This window comes from Sardina pilchardus, chromosome 1, assembly GCF_963854185.1.
Source record: "Sardina pilchardus chromosome 1, fSarPil1.1, whole genome shotgun sequence".
In the NCBI taxonomy this organism is placed as follows: Eukaryota; Metazoa; Chordata; class Actinopteri; order Clupeiformes; family Clupeidae; genus Sardina; species Sardina pilchardus.
In genome coordinates, this window is record NC_084994.1 from 628,637 (window position 1) to 648,636 (window position 20,000).

General features: G+C 43.2%; 1 protein-coding gene across 1 annotated transcript; it reads left to right on the forward strand.

The window, feature by feature from the left end:
* Window positions 1-3,742: 3,742 nt before the first annotated feature.
* hapstr1b (HUWE1 associated protein modifying stress responses b) lies at window positions 3,743-16,973 on the forward strand. The gene is made up of 4 exons (XM_062537069.1): window positions 3,743-4,173; window positions 9,563-9,643; window positions 11,421-11,696; window positions 15,192-16,973. The coding sequence occupies exons 1-4, from the start codon at window positions 3,975-3,977 to the stop codon at window positions 15,458-15,460; spliced, it is 825 nt and encodes a 274-aa protein (XP_062393053.1). The 5' UTR covers window positions 3,743-3,974; the 3' UTR covers window positions 15,461-16,973.
* The last annotated feature ends 3,027 nt before the right edge of the window (window positions 16,974-20,000 follow it).

Genomic DNA, 20,000 nt, shown 5'->3' on the forward strand with positions numbered 1-20,000 from the left:
CGCAGTACCAAATGATGGCCACACGGTGGCGATCTTCTCCAGACTTGACTTGTTTACTGTTTTTTGATGTACAGTAGGCTATGTAGCGATGTAGCGTTCACAACATGTGTTTTTGATGTACAGTATGTATCAATGTAGCGTTCACAACATGTTTTTTTGATGTACAGACTTAAAGGGGCCTGTCCCAAGGAGAAAAAGTATTAGCTTACCTGAACAGAAACTGAACAGTATACAACCAGTAGAGTATGATAAACTTAGCCTGCTACTATGTTTACAATATTTTGAGGCTTCAACCAGAGCTGAATTTAAGAGGTGGAGTTATAATATGAATACCGGTAGTAGGCCTAGGCCATAATCTGCATAAAGATTGCTGTTGTGAATGTCAGAAATGTCAGTATATAGAATGTAGTCCTATAATAGAGTAATTATTCATAATTACATAATGTGTGTGTTTCAAATAAAGACAAGCTTTACATCTTGTTAAAAAAATATTCACATTATATGACAGGAGAGCAATAAAAAGGCGATGCAATGAAAAATATTGCCTTCTAATCTGTGGGAAACACTGACATTCAACATACAAGTACAAGAAAAAGCACATTCAAATGTCTTATAGTAGGCAGCGCCTCGCTGCCGTGACGGTGGCAACTCGCCCCGTCACACCCACGCAAGCTACATATTGATTTAAAAACCGTTAACGTGACCTACCGCTCAGATGTGGTCAGTTATAAAGGCCCATGTTCTGTGACTAGCTGCAGTCCTAAAACCCCAAAGTTTGAGTTAGCCTACTTCTGAATGGTACATAAACGTCACTACAAACAAAATGGCACAATTACCTATCAAGAAGTCACTGGCCAGAGCAGAGGCCAAACAGCACCAGGGAAACGGTGAAGGCTGGAGTCAGGTAAACAACCAACGTTGTGTGGCTACGACCAAAGCCATCGATATCTCAAAGTTGCATCAGCCGTTGACTTTGCTGTTAGAGCCAGATTAGAGCGGTCACATGGTTAGAGGTAGTCGCAGTAGTTCCTTTGGTCCCTGGTTTACTACGGGACTGACAGCAGCGATGAATGTTTACGGTAAATAGGCCTACAACGAAAATTGCTATAAACTGCATTATACATATATTACTCACTGAAAATGCATTATTATGCACACGACCATAAGTCATGTGGAAAAGTATTATGATAACACCTGAGATATTCATTCATTTCCCCATTTAGAGGAACTATTGAACGACCATGACATACCGGATGTGCCGCCATTTTTTGGACACGGGATTGAATGGTGTGTCGCAACTCTGAGATATCGATGGCTTTGGCTACAACGTCAGCCTTCAAAATAAAAGCTGGAACTTTATAACCGCTCCCACGTACTGATTGGCTCTCAACCGAATACCAAGAGCCACTTAGTGCCACTACCGGGCTAGACAAGGGACGTAGGCCTAAGACCTTAATGTGCATGACTTCAACATAGTCACGCAGGACTAAGACCTTGTTACATTCATTTGGCTTAATGTGCATGACTTCAACATAGTCAGGTAGGCCTACGACCTTGTCCTGTTACATTCATTTGACTTAATGTGCATGACTTCAACATAGTCACGTAGGCCTAAGACCTTGTCCTGTTACATTCATTTGGCTTAATGTGCATGACTTCAACATAGTCACGTAGGCCTAAGACCTTGTCCTGTTACATTCATTTGGCTTAATGTGCATGACTAAGATCTTGTCCTGTTACATTCATTTGGCTCAATGTGCATGACTTCAACATAGTCACGTAGGCCTAAGATCTTGTCCTGTTACATTCATTTGGCTTAATGTGCATGACTTCAACATAGTCACGTAGGCCTAAGACCTTGTCCTGTTACATTCATTTGGCTTAATGTGCATGACTAAGATCTTGTCCTGTTACATTCATTTGGCTTAATGTGCATGACTTCAACATAGTCACGTAGGCCTAAGACCTTGTCCTGTTACATTCATTTGGCTTAATGTGCATGACTTCAACATAGTCACGTAGGCCTAAGACCTTGTCCTGTTACATTCATTTGGCTTAATGTGCATGACTTCAACATAGTCAGGCAGCAGCCATGGATTCTATGGAATCTAGTAGAGTAGGTGTACCTCTTTAAGATTTAAGAGTGTGCCCAGTGATATCCCTTGGGCAATTTTGTATATTAAGCCTTTCTTGTCCAATGTGTTGAATATAAGGCGGATATGGATGAGTTTCCTCTCTCACTCTGAGAACAAAATCTCCACTTCACAAGCATCTAGGGCTGTAGTCAAGACCACCTTTGTCGAGTCCAAGACAAGTCCAAGACCAGGACCGGTCGAGACCAAGTCAAGACCGAGTCCAAAGAGGTTCAAGTCCAAGACAGACCGAGTCCAAAAGACTCGAGTCCGAGTCAAGACCGAGTCCAGGACAGAAAAAAACAAGTTGCATGCATGACAGTATAAAGACAATAATTTTGGGTTATTATTAATTTTGCTGATCTAAATACCCACCCAGGATTTGTAAGTATAACCATTCCCCTTAATATCACATACTTCCCTTGAATATTATAACATAATAAAGATGCCTGGACTCGGTCAAGACCAAGAACCATATTTGGCAAGACCGGTGGCCGAGACCGAGACAAGTCCAAGTCAGATACCAGCCGAGTCCGAGACAAGTCCGAGACCATAAAAAAACGGACTCGAGTCCGGACTCGAGTCCGAGTCCGGACTCGAGTACTACAGCCCAAGCATCTACATAAACCAAACTTTTCAGTCTTATACCTAACCATGTTTAGAAGGTTTTTTTTACAGAGGGGTTTGTTAATATATTATTCTTATCCTGATTTACATGACATTTTATTCCAAAAAACATGGCAAAAAAATATTTTTTAAAGGCTGGTATAGGCCTAGTATTTTCTGATTTACTGAATAACTAAATGAGATATCAATAATTCCCTCTCTAAAATACTTTTTTTTATCTCTTATGTCAACAAAATGAAAAGAAAACAATTGAAACTGGCTTTATCCAATGTTCAGATTTGATCAAGTTATGCAAATCAGTGCATATTATTTTAATTTGCATATTCAAACATTAAATTTCAGAAAACTTGTAATACATTTATTTTTCATATTGATCTAAGTAATCAACTGGTGAAGTTTCATAGTGATATCTGCTTGTTATTTTTTTTTTACCCGTATATCCGCCTTATAGTCAACACATTGGACAAGAAAGGCTTATACGAAATTGCCCAAGGGATATCACCGGGCACCCTCTTAAATCTTAAAGAGGTACCCCTAGTCTATATTCTGCCAAAAAAAAAACTTTAACCGACAAAACCAGGTTCACCTAAATGATGGCATTTGGCTGCCGGACTAACATTATCAACTGAAATTGGTGTTTGATACCAGAAAACTGAACTTGCAGAGTTGGCGACGGGTTATTTGTAAACCCCACCCTGTGTGTGTGTGTGTGTGTGTGTGTGTGTGTGTGTGTGTGTGTGTGTGTGTGTGTGTGTGTGTGTGTGTGTGTGTGTGTGTGTGTGTGCGCGCGTGCGCGTGCGGGTGTGTGTGCGCGTGCGGTAGAGTTTGTTGTCTTCTGACTCTCCCAACAAAATGTTCAAGATCCAACCAAAATCTGTACACAGACTCTCGACCCACGCCCATCGGTAAACCCTGCCAATGGCTTCGGAGGAAGGTAACAAAGAGGCTGGATTTTGGTGACTAGCATGGCGACTTGTTTTGAAGAGAAGACGAGGAAAGATCCGCCCACTGTCACTGTGTTTGGGTCGTCGGAATCGACTAGACAAGCGTTTTGGACCCACACACCGGCCACAATGCAGAACTGAAGGAATAGCCATTTAGGCGAGTCCGTATACGGCGCGATTACGGAATTAACAACCATTCTTTTGTGTTTTTGGACGCGTTTGGGCACTGACGCATTGGGAAACGATCCGAGCAGTGTGCGAGTGTGACGGGATGGACGAGAAAAGGAAGGAGGACAGCGAAGCGGAGATCCAGGAACACGGGCCCGAACACTGGTTCTCAAAATGGGAGCGCCAGTGTCTCGCTGAGGCCGAACAAGACGAACCTGTCGAGGAAGACAGTGAAGAAAGCCAGCAGAAATTGTGGCATCTCTTTCAAAACTCTGCAACTGCAGTCGCGCAGTTGTACAAAGGTGTGAATAATGCGAATCTGTTGAACAAGGGCATTAGCTAGCTCGCTAGACAGTTAGCATAGCTAGCTTGTAATAACTAACGTTAACGCTATCATGATGAGTTCGTCTGCCCAACATTCACTGACAAATTTAAATTAGCTAACGGTACCTAACTGTAACACATTCCCCGTTAACATTGAATACCCTTTTGGCAGTTTGTAAATATATTGCTCATAAATGCACTATCATTAAGCGAGGTAAGTTAACGACCAGATATGACCAGCTACAGACGGTGACCCAACGTTGCATTTGCACAAGTGACTAACGCCAAGTTCACTTTTACCTCGTCGGGGACTGTAACTTACTGTCGACTAAGTTAGTAGACCGGTGGACGTTAGCTTACTCTCTTGGGCAACATTTTATCCTCAACTGGTCAAACAACTCAACTGTCTTTGTGACTGACTGGGACCTTAACAAGGGCGGTAGCGGAAATCTGATTTAGTTGGCTAGTTGTTTGGTTAGCATGTACGGTCCAGTAGGTAGCAAGGATTGGAGCGAGTTGCGGTTAGCAAGTGCTGGACACGGCTGCTAACGGCTAGCCCACTTAATACGCACACATAATCATGTCTGGCCTTTGCTTTCAGACAAACAATCATATCCTTCGTCAATAAAAAGTTTATATTGTAGGTCAGCCCATTAACTGATTTGCTAGTAGTTCTGTTTCCGACTAACAAAATGGCGTATATCAGGGAGGAGTTCGTGGGGATGAAAATAACTCGGATTGAGTACAGGCCTTTCTTTGGGTACAACATATGAGTCTTCCGTTGCTGTTTTTGAAGAGAGCGGCCACTCAACGTTGCCAGGCATTTCAATAAACCGTTTTGTGCTTGTACGATGTAACGGGACAGAATTGAATTTTCTTCCGGCGTCCTCCCTCACGTACGCCGGTGCTGTAGTCCATGAGCTGACGCTGCTCAGACGCAGTTCCAGCTGTAGACATTTAACACTGCAGCGCTTGACGCGTGCCTGCTGAATCTTTCGGCAAAACAACAGAAACTCGTCCATTATGTGTTGGTATATGTTAGACAAAATGGCAGTGCTGTGCCTGTGAAGTAGGATAAGTAAAATCACGGAGGGATGCAGGATAATGACACCATTAGCATTTCATAAGCAGAAGTGATGAACACACACACACACACAAACACAAGATATGACAATCATAATATATGTCCATTCACATTCACAGTGTGCTTAAAGCTCTTGTTATTAAGAACAGGGCCTACTGCTGTTGCCCCTTCCCCTTTTCTGCTGCAGTCTGTCTAGCTATCAACACATTTCTGCATCACAGTCAAGTTATCTATCTATTAAGTTATCTAGGCTAACGCTGTTAGCACAACTGACTGACAGACAAACACACTGCTAAGCTATAGGCTAACACTGTTAGTACCACTGACACAGCCAAACACACTGCTAAGTTGTAGGTTAATGTTGTTAGCACAACTGACTGACACAGCCAAACACACCACTAAGCTATAGGCTAAAGCTGTTAGCACCACCGACACAGACAAACACACTGCTAAGCTATAGGCTAATGTTGTTAAGAGCACCGACACAGCCAAACACACCACTAAGCTATAGGCTGATGCGGTTAGCCCCACCGGCAAAGACAAATATAGGCTACTACTGACAGCCAAACACACTACTAAGCTATATGCTGTTAGCACCACCGGCACAGACAAATATAGGCTAAGTTATAGGCCATTGCTGTTAGCACTGACCAGCGCTGCTAAGTTACAGGCTATTGCTGGTAGCACTGACCAGCACTGTTAAGTTATGGCTACAGCTGTTAGCACTGACCAGCACTGCTAAGTTACAGGCTATTGCTGTTAGCACTGACCAGCACTGTTAAATTACACGCTATTGCTGTTAGCACTGACCAGCACTGCTAAGTTATGGCTATTGCTGTTAGCACTGAGCAGCACTGTTAAATTACACGTTATTGCTCTTAGCACTGCTAAGTTACAGGCTATTGCTGTTAACACTTGGCACTGCTAAGTTACAGGCTATTGCTGTTCGTACTGACCAGCACTGCTAAGTTACAGGCTATTGCTGTTCGTACTGACCAGGCTGTTGGTACTGACCAGCACTGCTAAGTTACAGGCTACTACTGCAGTTAGCATTGACCAGCACTGTTAAGTTACAGGCTACTGCTGCAGTTAGCATTGACCAGCACTGTTAAGTTATGGCTACAGCTGTTAGCACTGACCAGGCTGTTGGTACTGACCAGCACTGCTAAGTTACAGGCTACTATTGCAAGTTACAGGCTACTATTGCAGTTAGCATTGACCAGCACTGTTAAGTTATGGCTACAGCTGTTAGCACTGACCAGGCTGTTGGTACTGACCAGTACTGATAAGTTACAGGCTACTATTGGAGTTAGCACTGACCAGTCTGTTAGTGCTGATTAACACTGCTAAGTTACAGGCTACTGCTGTTAGCCCTGACCAGGCTGTTAGTGTTGTTTAGCGCTGCTAAGTTACAGCATTGACCAGGCTGTTAGTGCAGAGCTGCTGACTAGCACTGCTAAGTTACAGGCTACTGCAGTTAGCACTGACCGACACAGTTATGGCAAAGTCTTTTTAGGCTCCTCCTCCACTCAGCAGCCATATTGCAAAGTCTTTTTAGGCTCCTCCTCCACTCAGTAGCCATATTGCAGTGTACTCTGGGCAGTGATCAGCCATCTGTTTCGGGCAGAACTGCATGTGTGCAAGGCTTCACAGTGCCACAGCAACCCCGGTCCAATCAATGGCAAGATCTCAACAGATGATTGGCTCAATGTATTCACATGTCGACTTTTGACCACTGAAGGGGCGGAACTAGGGCTGGGATAAACGATTATTTTTTAAACGATTAATCTAGCGATTATTTTTTCGATGCATCGATTAATCTAACGATTCATTTTTTCAGTTCGATTCGATTTCGATTCGATTCGATTATCGATTATCTCCCCACTAATTGACTAATTGCAATATATACATGTTGATTTACATATCTGAATGAAATAAAACATTGCAATGCATGTTTATTGCTCTTAAAATTCCAAAATGAAAGACTATGCAAGTGCAAAGTAATGCATTCTAAGTCAGAGGTAGCATTCAATAAAACCTTGAAGCCTTGAAAACACTGGGAGTGCTGTCAAATTGAAGGGGACAAGATCCCAACTGTCATCAATAAAATGACAAGTTAAGTAGGCTTATTTTAAGTCTTTGGGACTTTGGAGCCATAGGGCCCATACACATACTGTATACCCCCATCAAATCATCATTATGATGATTATTATTATAATTATTATTATTATGCTGTATTAAGTGTACTTTCACTTCAAAGCAGTCAATGTTTTAAATGCTAATATTGTTCACAAAAAGTTTGTGAAAAAATCAGACCTGCTTTAGTAATGTAAGATTACAATAGCTTTTGCATGGTTGCATGATAAATACAGTAGCCTACTTCTGAAAACAACAGCAATAATATGGGTGCTATTGTTTTGGGATGTTTCCCTCATGCAAGCATCAAACTCTGGTAGGCAAATGGAGACGAAATTGATATGCTTTTTAATGAAATTCCATTTGAATCTCTGAATGTAAGGATTCAGGAAACACGTATACCAACTTTAGTCTATGTATTACGGCCGAGCAGATAGGCGTAAATCACTGATCTGGAGATTTTTAGATGAAAGACTAAGGCTACAATCTTTTGACCATACTCAAATTTGACTGAACTATACTCTGCTCTGTATCAAGAATCCACGTTGTTCTATTAAATGTCGTTAAATAATTAAACAGCAGGTTGAACAGAACTTGCCACCAACGTTATCGATTAGTTTCAGTTTCTGTCGCGCAAACACGCACATGCATGCATTCAATGAACGCTCATACCAACACTTCATTGTGTTGCTGTATGTTTATTCACATCGAATTAGCAAGTATTTCTTCCTGATTGCTGAAACTTTTAGATAGGCGTAAATCACTGATCTGGAGATTTTTAGATGAAAGACTAAGGCTACAATCTTTTGACCATACTCAAATTTGACTGAACTATACTCTGCTCTGTATCAAGAATCCACGTTGTTCTATTAAATGTCGTTAAATAATTAAACAGCAGGTTGAACAGAACTTGCCACCAACGTTATCGATTAGTTTCAGTTTCTGTCGCGCAAACACGCACATGCATGCATTCAATGAACGCTCATACCAACACTTCATTGTGTTGCTGTATGTTTATTCACATCGAATTAGCAAGTATTTCTTCCTGATTGCTGAAACTTTTGTTTTCTTTTTCTGTCGGGCCGCGTTTGCTTCATCAATTGCGCAGCAAATTATCAGGTGAAGCACTGAGCCTAATTTCACTGCACGCCTCACAGACCAGCAGTCTCTCTACATTGCGGACCGGTGCAGCTCCGTCCGCGGCCCATAGTTAGAGAAACGCAGTAGAGGAACGAGTGCGTGCTGCAGTGCCTTGCACTTTTGAAATTCTGAGGAGTCACTCTCGTTGCCGCCAACCTTGTTTTGATTTTGACGACGTGTCGATTCGCATATTTTGAACCGACGTATTTTTTGCGTCGAACTAATCGGTTAAGTCGATGCGTTGTCCCAGCCCTAGGCGGAACATGTTGGCCTAATGCCATATTGGCGTGTAGAACTAACCCCATGCTCTTCTCTGGAAGAGTATGCGATCTCCCGTTAAAGATCGCGTGTGTAATCTCTTGTCCTCTCCCGTCTCCCGTTAAAGATCGCGTGTGTAATTTCTGGTCCTCTTCTGTCCCGTTAAAGATCGCGTGTGTAAGTCCGTCAAAGATTGCGTGTGTAAGTCCGTTAAAGAGCACATAGAATGGATGATTTGACTATTGTACTGAATTATAAAAAATAAACTCAATTGCAATTTTACAAGCCCAATTAAATCCTTATATTTAGGCTGGGTATTGACTAAATGGTGCCCTCTTTGGCAACCCCGATTGAACTTCAATGGCTTTGCAATATATTGCGATCACAAGTAGGCTTTGTTCTAATACCGTAATTTCCCGACTATTAGCCGCGGCTTCTACATTGATTTTGCAAAATTTCTTCAGCTATGAGGTTAATACAGGGGGGCAGTTAATATGGTGTTAATATGGTTTTGTTTCTTTTAACTGGCATGAAACACTGTCCTGCGACTTAGACACAATGCGGCCTCATGTTAGTGATTGCTCTTTGGTTATGCACAACCTCTCCTAATTCATTAAAACCAAGAAAAAAAGGTTTCCATCTTATGTCAACTTTAAAGATCGCGTGTGTAAGTCGGTTAAAGATCGCGTGTGTAAGTCCGTTAAAGATCGCGTGTGTAATCTCATGTCCTGTTCTGTCTCCCGCTAAAGATCGCGTGTGCCAACAGCAGTCCCTGGCATTATGGGGGCCCTTCCAGAACGCTGCCACAGCCGTGACCAACCTTTACAAAGGTAAGCTCGTTAAGCACATTCGACTTTACAAAGGTAAGTTCGTTAAGCACATTCGACTTTACAGAGGTAAGCTTGTAAAGCACACCTACTTTTACAAAGGTAAGTTTGTTAACCACACACACCTTTCCAAAGGCAAAATCGTTACTCTTTACGGATATAAGCACGATAGACGCACACACACCACACTCACGTTTACAGTGGGAAGCTTGTTACGGATATAAGCTCGATAGACACACACACCACACTCACGTTTACAGTGGGAAGCTTGTTACGGATATAAGCTCGATAGACACACACACACCACACTCACGTTTACAGTGGGAAGCTTGTTACGGATATAAGCTTGATAGACACACACACACCACACTCACGTTTACAGTGGGAAGCTTGTTACGGATATAAGCTCGATAGACACACACACACCACACTCACGTTTACAGTGGGAAGCTTGTTACGGATATAAGCTCGATACACACACACACCACACTCACGTTTACAAAGCTTGTTAAGCAGGTTGGCTGTGCGGCCCAGCCACAGGTTTTAATCTATGAAGTGTAGTGCTGTACGATATGGACAAAAAGTTATTTCCCGATATAGGCAATATATCACGATAGCGATATATATCCCGATATAGTATTTCTACTTACAATTATGTATTTATATCCACACCTACTGTAAATCTTTCTTATCTTTTCTCCTATTATTTATTAAACATGTTTTTAACAGTTGAGGTTGTGTGTAGCCTACATTAGGTGTAATTGAGTGCCGGTCACTTGAGAGTAATTAGCTTACAGTCTCATTGTTTTAGGCTAGTGAATAATAATAGTGTGCATAGCGCGTATAGATGCAATCAGAGGTGCAATTCCTTGTTTTCTATTTCATTATGTTAAATAAATGTTAAAAAATGTAACAAGTCGAAGACAATCTTTTTGGGATCATAGAACTTCTAAGAGATTGCACAGCCTATGAGCCTACTAAATGACGTTAAGCCCAATAGTAACACACACACACACACACACACACACACACACACACACACACACACACACACACACACACACACACACACACACACAAGCCTAAATGATCTAAATCCCAGCCTAGATAGGTTAGCAACACACATTTGAGAGATGCAAGTGAGCCAATCAACTTGATATTAGCCTTTTATTGTGTGTTACAATACCATCACTTAAACGAGCAGCCATGTCTCGCTGTTAATATTACTGCTAAGCATACGGGTGTGGGTGTGGGGAAAAGACGCATAGCCACAGGCTAGCTTCTTCAGAAGAACACATTCACTCTTAAAAGTATCGTAAAGTAGGCTAACATTAGGGGTTGTGACATTTTTAATTTCAGGGTATTGCAATACTTTTGTAGTATTGGTGCACTGTGCAACACTAGTCTTTATGCCAACTTTAAAAAAAGTTTAATTTGTTTATTATTAGCTGCCTGCGTTCATTTGCCTGGCCACCCACCCAGAGTCAGTAAATGAAGGTTACGTTGCCCGCTGCGTGAAGCGGCAACGCAGTTAAATGATCTGAGCAGTCACAACCACACACGTTACAATTACGATGTAAACGGTAGAGGACTGTATTGTACGATAGACATTTTTCTGTCGTACTGCGATATATACCGTAGTATCGCACAGCACTAATGAAGTGTGGTGTGTGTGTGTGTGTGTATGTAGAGAGTGTGGAGGCACGGCAGTACTCTTATGACCTTTTAACGTGTGTGTGTGTGTGTGTGTGTGTGTGTGTGTGTGTGTGTGTGTGTGTAGAGAGTGTGGAGGCACGGCAGTACTCTTATGACCTGGGCCTACAGTCAGGACTGCAGCGTCGTCGTCAGGAGGTCCTCGCTTGGGTGAAGAAACGCAGGCGTACGATTCGCCGAGAGGACCTCATCAGCTTCCTGTGTGGGAAGGCCCCGCCCCCACGCAACGCCAGGGCAACACCCAGGATCACCATGGTGTCCCCCAGTCGACCGTCGCCAACGGAAACCGCAGACTCTGTGGAAACAGACCTTCAGCCTTTCAGAGAAGCCATTGCACTGCACGGTAAGAAGGTGTGTGTGTGTGTGTGTGTGTGTGTGTGTGTGTGTGTGTGTGTGTGTGTGTGTGTGTGTGTGTGTGTGTGTGTGTGTGTGTGTGTGTGTGTGTGTGTGTGTGTGTGTGTGTGTGTGTGTGTGTGTGTGTGTGTGTGTGTTGCCATTGCACTGCACGGTAAGAAGGTGTGTGTGTGTGTGTGTGTGTGTGTGTGTGTGTGTGTGTGTGTGTGTGTGTGTGTGTGTTGCCATTGCACTGCACGGTAAGAAAGTGTGTGTGTGTGTGTGTGTGTGTGTGTGTGTTGCCATTGCACTGCACGGTAAGAAGGTGTGTGTGTGTGTGTGTGTGTGTGTGTGTGTGTGTGTGTGTGTTGCCATTGCACTGCACGGTAAGAAGGTGTGTGTGTGTGTGTGTGTGTGTTGCCATTGCACTGCACGGTAAGTAGGAGTGTGTGCGTGCGTGTAAATATCATTTTAATATCATATGAAGCTGTTACAAGACCATCAGATGGATTGAGAAGGTACAACATAACATACAGAGGCCATAGATAGAGTGTGTGTGTGTGTGTGTAGGAGGTCAGATCAGTTTCGACGTTGTCCCAGAGGGCTGGGATAAGCGCTACTGTTAGTGTGTGAGTGTGTGTGTGTGTGTGTGTTCAGGTCTGAGCGGAGCCATGGCATATTGTGTGTGTGTGTGTGTGTGTAGTCCCTTTCCCACCTAACTTCTAGAAGTTACCCGGACATATTTACCCGGTAGAGGCACGACATGGACGTTTCCCACATGAGCTTTATGTCCGAGTGAGATACGGGTAATTGTGTTCACACTAGACCCGAGTAGGAGCCGCGAGGGGTGGGGCAATGTCAGCACTTGCAGGGGGAGGGAGACGACGCTAAATAAATGCGTTGTTGTGCTGTGTTGCCTGGATGATGCGAACTTGCATCAGATCCAAAACATCATGAAACAACAGAAGTAGTTAGCTCGCTAGTCAGCGGGAGCTAGCATAGAGGAAAAAATAGCTAACGCCAGGACCACAGTATAAACAAAGCTCTACTTCAACCCTCTCTGGTATAAACATCCAACACAACAAATTAATAGAAAATAATGACACACCTGGAAAATATATAAACAGCACACAGAGGTCTGAGGCTGAGGCTCCTTCCCAACAAAAAGCAACAATGCTAAATAACAGCGACGTTAACTATTAGCTGTTAATTGCTAACCACTGTAATAAACAGCTAGTTGCAAGCTAATCGACAACACTTCAAGCTATTCACGTTTGCAAGGATAATCCTGCCTGTCCCGCAACAAACACAACAACGTGATTGCAGTTTAAATTTTTATTGTACGTACACAACAAAATGTCACTGTTTTCTGTACTCCGGTGTTCTCGTCTGTGTTCATACTCGTAGGGCAATGTTTATCGTTACCATGGCAATTTGTACTTTCTGCCTCACGCTGCAAGCAGGCTGCAAGGGCGCATTTCTATACGTCATCGGTACGCCCCCCATCTCTACCCAGAACTGTGCCGGCTGCGTTCCCACCTAAGCGCACCCGGGTAACATCTAGAAGTAGTACTAGGGGGCTAGTAGGGTGAGTTCCGGGTAAGAAAATACCCGAGTTTTGCGTTCCCACATACAGCCATCCGTTTGATATCCGTTTGACATCCGGATGTCTCGCTCATGTGGGAAAGGGACTTGTGTGTGTTCAGGTCTGAGCGGAGCCATTGCGTATAATGTGTGTGTGTGTGTGTGTGTGTGTGTGTGTTCAGGTCTGAGCGGAGCCATGGCGTATACCGTAATGTGTGTGTAATGTGTGTGTAATGTGTGTGTAATGTGTGTATAATGTGTGTGTAATATGTGTGTGTAATGTGTGTGTGTAATGTGTGTGTGTGTGTGTGTGTGTGTGTGTGTGTGTGTGTGCAGGTCTAAGCGGAGCCATGGCGTATACTGTAATGTGTGTGTAATGTGTGTGTGTAATGTGTGTGTGTGTGTGTATAATGTGTGTGTAATGTGTGTGTAATGTGTGTGTGTGTGTGTGTGTGTGCAGGTCTAAGCGGGGCGATGACGTATACCGTAATGTGTGTGTGTAATGTGTGTGTGTGTGTGTGTGTGTGTGCAGGTCTGAGCGGGGCGATGACGTATACCGTAATGTATGTGTGTAATGTGTGTGTGTGTGTGTGTGTGTGTGTGTCTGTGCGCAGGTCTAAGCGGAGCCATGGCGTATACCGTAATGTGTGTGTAATGTGTGTGTGTGTGTGTGTGTGTGTGTGTGTGTGTGTGTGTGTGTGTGTGCAGGTCTAAGCGGAGCCATGGCGTATACCGTAATGTGTGTGTAATGTGTGTGTGTGTGTGTGTGTGTGTGTGTGTGCGCGTGTGTGCGCAGGTCTAAGCGGAGCCATGGCGTATACCGTAATGTGTGTGTAATGTGTGTATAATGTGTGTAATGTGTGTGTGTGTGTGTGTGTGCAGGTCTAAGCGGGGCGATGGCGTATAATGTGTGTGTAATGTGTGTAATGTGTGTGTAATGTGTGTGTGTAATGTGTGTGTGTGTGTGTATAATGTGTGTGTGTGTGTGTGCAGGTCTGAGCGGGGCGATGGCGTATACCGTAATGTGTGTGTGTGTGTAATGTGTGTGTAATGTGTGTGTGCAGGTCTGAGCGGGGCGATGGCGTATACCGTAATGTGTGTGTGTGTGTAATGTGTGTGTAATGTGTGTGTGCAGGTCTGAGCGGGGCGATGATGTATACCGTAATGTGTGTGTGTGTGTGTGCAGGTCTGAGCGGGGCGATGGTGTATAATGTGTGTAATGTGTGTGTGTGTGTGTGTGTAATGTGTGTGTGTGTGTGTGTGTGTGTGTGTGTGTGTGTGTGTGTGTGTGTGTGTGTGTGTGTGTGTGTGCAGGTCTAAGCGGAGCCATGGCGTATACCGTAATGTGTGTGTAATGTGTGTGTGTGTGTGTGTGTGTGTGTGTGTGTGTGTGTGTGCGCGTGTGTGCGCAGGTCTAAGCGGAGCCATGGCGTATACCGTAATGTGTGTGTAATGTGTGTATAATGTGTGTAATGTGTGTGTGTGTGTGTGTGCAGGTCTAAGCGGGGCGATGGCGTATAATGTGTGTGTAATGTGTGTGTAATGTGTGTAATGTGTGTGTAATGTGTGTGTGTAATGTGTGTGTGTGTGTGTATAATGTGTGTGTGTGTGTGTGCAGGTCTGAGCGGGGCGATGGCGTATACCGTAATGTGTGTGTGTGTGTAATGTGTGTGTAATGTGTGTGTGCAGGTCTGAGCGGGGCGATGGCGTATACCGTAATGTGTGTGTGTGTGTAATGTGTGTGTAATGTGTGTGTGCAGGTCTGAGCGGGGCGATGATGTATACCGTAATGTGTGTGTGTGTGTGTGCAGGTCTGAGCGGGGCGATGGTGTATAATGTGTGTAATGTGTGTGTGTGTGTGTGTGTAATGTGTGTGTGTGTAATGTGTGTGTATAATGTGTGTGTGTGTGTGTGTGTGCAGGTCTGAGCGGGGCGATGGCGAGCATCAGCGTGCGCTCCTCGGCGGGGGGGGGGGCGGGTCCCGGCTCCCCGACGCACCTCAGCTCTGCACCGCCGATCCCGGCCGGTCGCCGTAGAAACGGCCTCCACGACGTGGACCTCAACACCTTCATCTCCGAGGAGATGGCCCGTCACCTTGACAACGGGGGGCCGCGGAAACGAGGACCCCCCGCCCAGTGTGCTGAGGTCATCAGTGACTCGCCCACCCACAAGCGCAACCGGCTTGTCTGATTGGCCCACTTCCTCCCATCCTCCCGCCCCCGCCAGGACTCAGCAGCCAATTGGAGCTGCAGAGACGACCCGGGAGGCTCTCTGGTTGGTCAGTGGGCCTGTGAGGTCATCAGTATGGGACTGTGTGACGTGCGAAAAAGGGTGAAAAAGTTTTATGTTTTGGGAGCCTGTTTTGACATGCGCGCGCGCGCACACACACACTTAAGCAAAGACGCACACACACCCACACACACACGCACACACACATTTATAGAATTATACTGAAACATGTACAGAAGTATCCTTACATTGCTTTGTGCGTTGTGTGTGTATGTGTGTGCACACATGCAAGCTTGAGTGAAAAGGATGTGTGTGTGTGTGTGTGTGTGTGTGTGTGAGAGACCGAATGTTATAGATAGTAAAGAGATGTGTGTGTGAGTGTGTGTGTGTGAGTATGAGAGAGAGAAAGCCGTGTGGAGATGGATGTGTGTGGGTGTGTGAGAGAGAAAAGTGTTAAAATAAGGTGTGCGTGTGTCTGTGTCTGTGTGTGTGTTAAAATAAGGAGGTGTGTATGAGGGAGGTGTGTGTGTGTGTGTGTGCGAGAGAAAGAAAGTGAGAGAGAGAGTGTGAGTGTGTGAGAGAGAGAGTGTGTGTGTGTGAGAGAGTGTGAGTGTGTGTGAGAGAGAGAGTGAGTGTGTGAGAGGGAGAGAGTGTGTGTGTGAGAGAGTGTGAGTGTGTGTGAGAGAGAGAGTGAGTGTGATCAGCTGTGATCCCCTATGTCTCACTACCTTTATGTTCAAGTTTTTTTTTTTTACTTTAGATAATCAGCCCCCCCCCCTTCCCCATATATTCCATCAGTGTCCCTTCTAGAACATCAGGAGTCCCTTCTAGAACATCATGAGTCGCTTCTCTAGAACATCATGAGTCGCTTCTAGAACACCATGAGTCACCTCTCTAGAACATCATGAGTCGCTTCTCTAGAGCATCATGAGTCCCTCCTAGAACATCATGAGTCGCCTCTGTAGAACATCATGAGTCACCTCTCTAGAACATCATGAATCCCTTCTGTAGAACGTCATAGAACATTGTGAGTCCCCTTTCTAGAATATCATGAATCTCCTCTACAGAAAGTCATGAGTCCCTTCTATAGAACATCATGAGTCCCTTCTAGAACACCATGAGTCGTCTCTAGAACATCATAGAACATCATGAATTCCTCCACTTTCTCGTTTTTGTGGGTTCCTCCTTTTCCCCTGTTCACCTGTTCGTCTTTTGTTTTGTTTTTTCCCCCCCTGCTTTGTTTTTTTTATTATCACTATTATAATTATAATTATTATTATTATTGTTTTTGTTTTGTGTCTTCTCTTGCGTTGGCCTTGCTTGAGTGTCCCTGTATGTGGTGTGTTGTGTAAATAGCGGCGTCGTCTCCGTGGTTATTATATGGTACATATGGAGTATCAGTAAGATGCAGCAGCGTTGAAATGGACATGTACAAAAGGAAACATTCTTGCATTAAAAAAAAACAACAACAAACAAACAACCCGAGCGTCTCTCATTGTCTCTGTCTTTACACACAAGAACACACAGCAGCCAATGACAGCCCTGCAGTCTTCACAGTAACCAATCATAACCCTGCAGCCTCCTGAGATGTGTACTCCAGCCAATCACCGCTTCCTGTGTGCACTGTCAAGCTGTCAAATGTCAAGCATCAAAGTCTACCACATCACACCAAGTTACAAATTACACCAAGGCCAAGTCTACCACATCACACCAAGTTACAAATTACACCAAGGCCAAAGTCTACCACATCACACCAAGTTACATATTACACCAAGGCCAACATCTACCAAATTACACCAAGTTACAAATTACACCAAGGCCAAGTCTACCACATCACACCAAGTTACAAATTACACCAAGGCCAAGTCTACCACATCACACCAAGTTACAAATTACACCAAGGCCAAGTCTACCAAATTACACCAAGTTACAAATTACACCAAGGCCAAGTCTACCAAATTACACCAAGTTACATATTACACCAAGGCCAAGTCTACCAAATTACACCAAGTTACATATTACAACAAGGCCAAAGTCTACCAAATTACACCAAGTTACATATTACACCAAGGCCAAGTCTACCAAGTTACACATTACATCAAGAACAAGTCTACCAAATTACACCAAGTTACATATTACACCAAGGCCAAAGTCTACCAAATTACACCAAGTTACATATTACACCAAGGCCAAAGTCTACCAAATTACACCAAGTTACAAATTACAAGGCCAAGTCTACCAAATTACACCAAGTTACATATTACAACAAGGCCAAAGTCTACCACATCACACCAAGTTACAAATTACACCAAGGCCAAAGTCTACCACATCACACCAAGGTACAAATTACAACAAGGCCAAGTCTACCAAATTACACCAAGTTACATATTACACCAAGGCCAAGTCTACCAAATTACACCAAGTTACATATTACACCAAGGCCAAGTCTACCAAATTACACATTACATCAAGAACAAGTCTACCAAATTACACCAAGGCCAACATCTACCAAATTACACCAAGTTACATATTACACCAAGGCCAAGTCTACCACATTACACCAAGTTACATATTACACCAAGGCCAAGTCTACCACATTACACCAAGTTACATATTACACCAAGGCCAAGTCTACCAAATTACACCAAGTTACAAATTACAACTAGAGATGTAATTCCAAGGAAATTACGAGTGCATGAAAATTAAAAAATGATGAGGACTTTTATTTTGAAACAATTGTGGGTAGAGGAAACAGTTGAACAGGATATGTGGTCTTAAGAGAGCCAGAAAGCCTGAGACAGAGAGTTGCTGCCAGGTGGCTTTGAACACCTGGCTTAAGATTCTAATTGCTTAACGACTTTATTGTGATGTCATAATCCAATGTTAAGTCTATGGGAGAATAAATGTTTTAAAAAATTCATATAAATTAAACGATAAAGTTTTCAAAGATGAAAATTACATAGCTGAAGTCACCTAAGTAAGACCTACGCAGTGCAGTTTGAATGAAGTTTCTACGTCGAACGGTTGAAGCTGAATTGAACGCACAAAAAGTGTCTGAAGAAGAATAATAATATCGATAATAAGAATAAACAGCATAACAGTAGAGTGCATTTTCATGCACTCTAACAAGGCCAACATCTGCCAAAGTCTACCAAATTACACCAAGTTACATATTACACCAAGGCCAAAGTCTAGTAAGTTACACCAAGTTACAAATTACAACAAGGCTAAAGTCTACTAAGTTATGCCAAGTTACATATTACACCAAGGCTAAAGTCTACTAAGTTACAGTCAACTCCAAAAGTATTGGAACACATGGTTAAAGTTTAATATAAAATCATCCTTTTGAAATTGATCTTAATGCCTTACATGAAACAATGAGGAAATATTCAACCTTTAATGACATCAATGTTCTTTGTGAATTAATAATGTATTGTAAATGAATAAATGTTTTCCTTAAAATATAGGGGGTCATAAGTATTGAAACGTCCATGTTAAATTCCCATAGAGGATTTTAATTTTTATCTTTAAAGGCTAGTTATTTCATGGATCCAGGACACTATGCACCCTGATAAAATCCCCTTGGCCTTTGGAATTAAAATATCCCCACATCAACACTATACTTTCACCATACTAAGAGTTTGGCATGCTTAATGTCAGTTATTAGCTGTTAGCTAATTAGCTGGTTTGAATTGCATTGAGCTCAACAGCTAACAGATAATAACTGACATTAAGCATGGCAAACTCTTAGTATGGTGAAGGTATAGTGTTGATGTGGGGATATTTTAATTCCAAAGGAACTAAAATTACACTACCCTATCCCATAGTTTTTCAATTTCAATTTAATTTCGCTTATAGAGCGCCAATACATTACACATGTCTTATGGCGCTTTACAGAGTGTTAGACATTGTGTTCTATTGTACTACCCTATCCCAGTGTTCTATTACACTACCCTATCCCATAGTGTTCTATTGCACTACCCTATCCCATAGCAATCTATTGCACTACCCTATCCCATAGTGTTCTATTACACTACCCTATCCCATAGTGTTCTATTGCACTACCCTATCCCATAGTGTTCTATTACACTACCCTATGCCATAGTGTTCTATTGCACTACCCTATCCCATAGTGTTCTATTGCACTACCCTATCCTATAGTGTTCTATTGCACTACCCTATCCCATAGTGTTCTATTGCACTACCCTATCCCATAGTGTTCTATTGCACTACCCTATCCCATAGTGTTCTATTGCACTACCCTATCCCATAGCAATCTATTACACTACCCTATCCCATCCATAGTGTTCTATTACACTACCCTATCCCATTGTGTTCTATTACACTACCCTATCCCATAGTGTTCTATTACTCTACCCTATCCCAGTGTCCTATTACACTACCCTATCCCAGTGTTCTATTACACTACCCTATCCCATAGTGTTCTATTGTACTACTGTAAAGGGTGAAAAACAGTCCCAAACGCGCTACACAAACACGT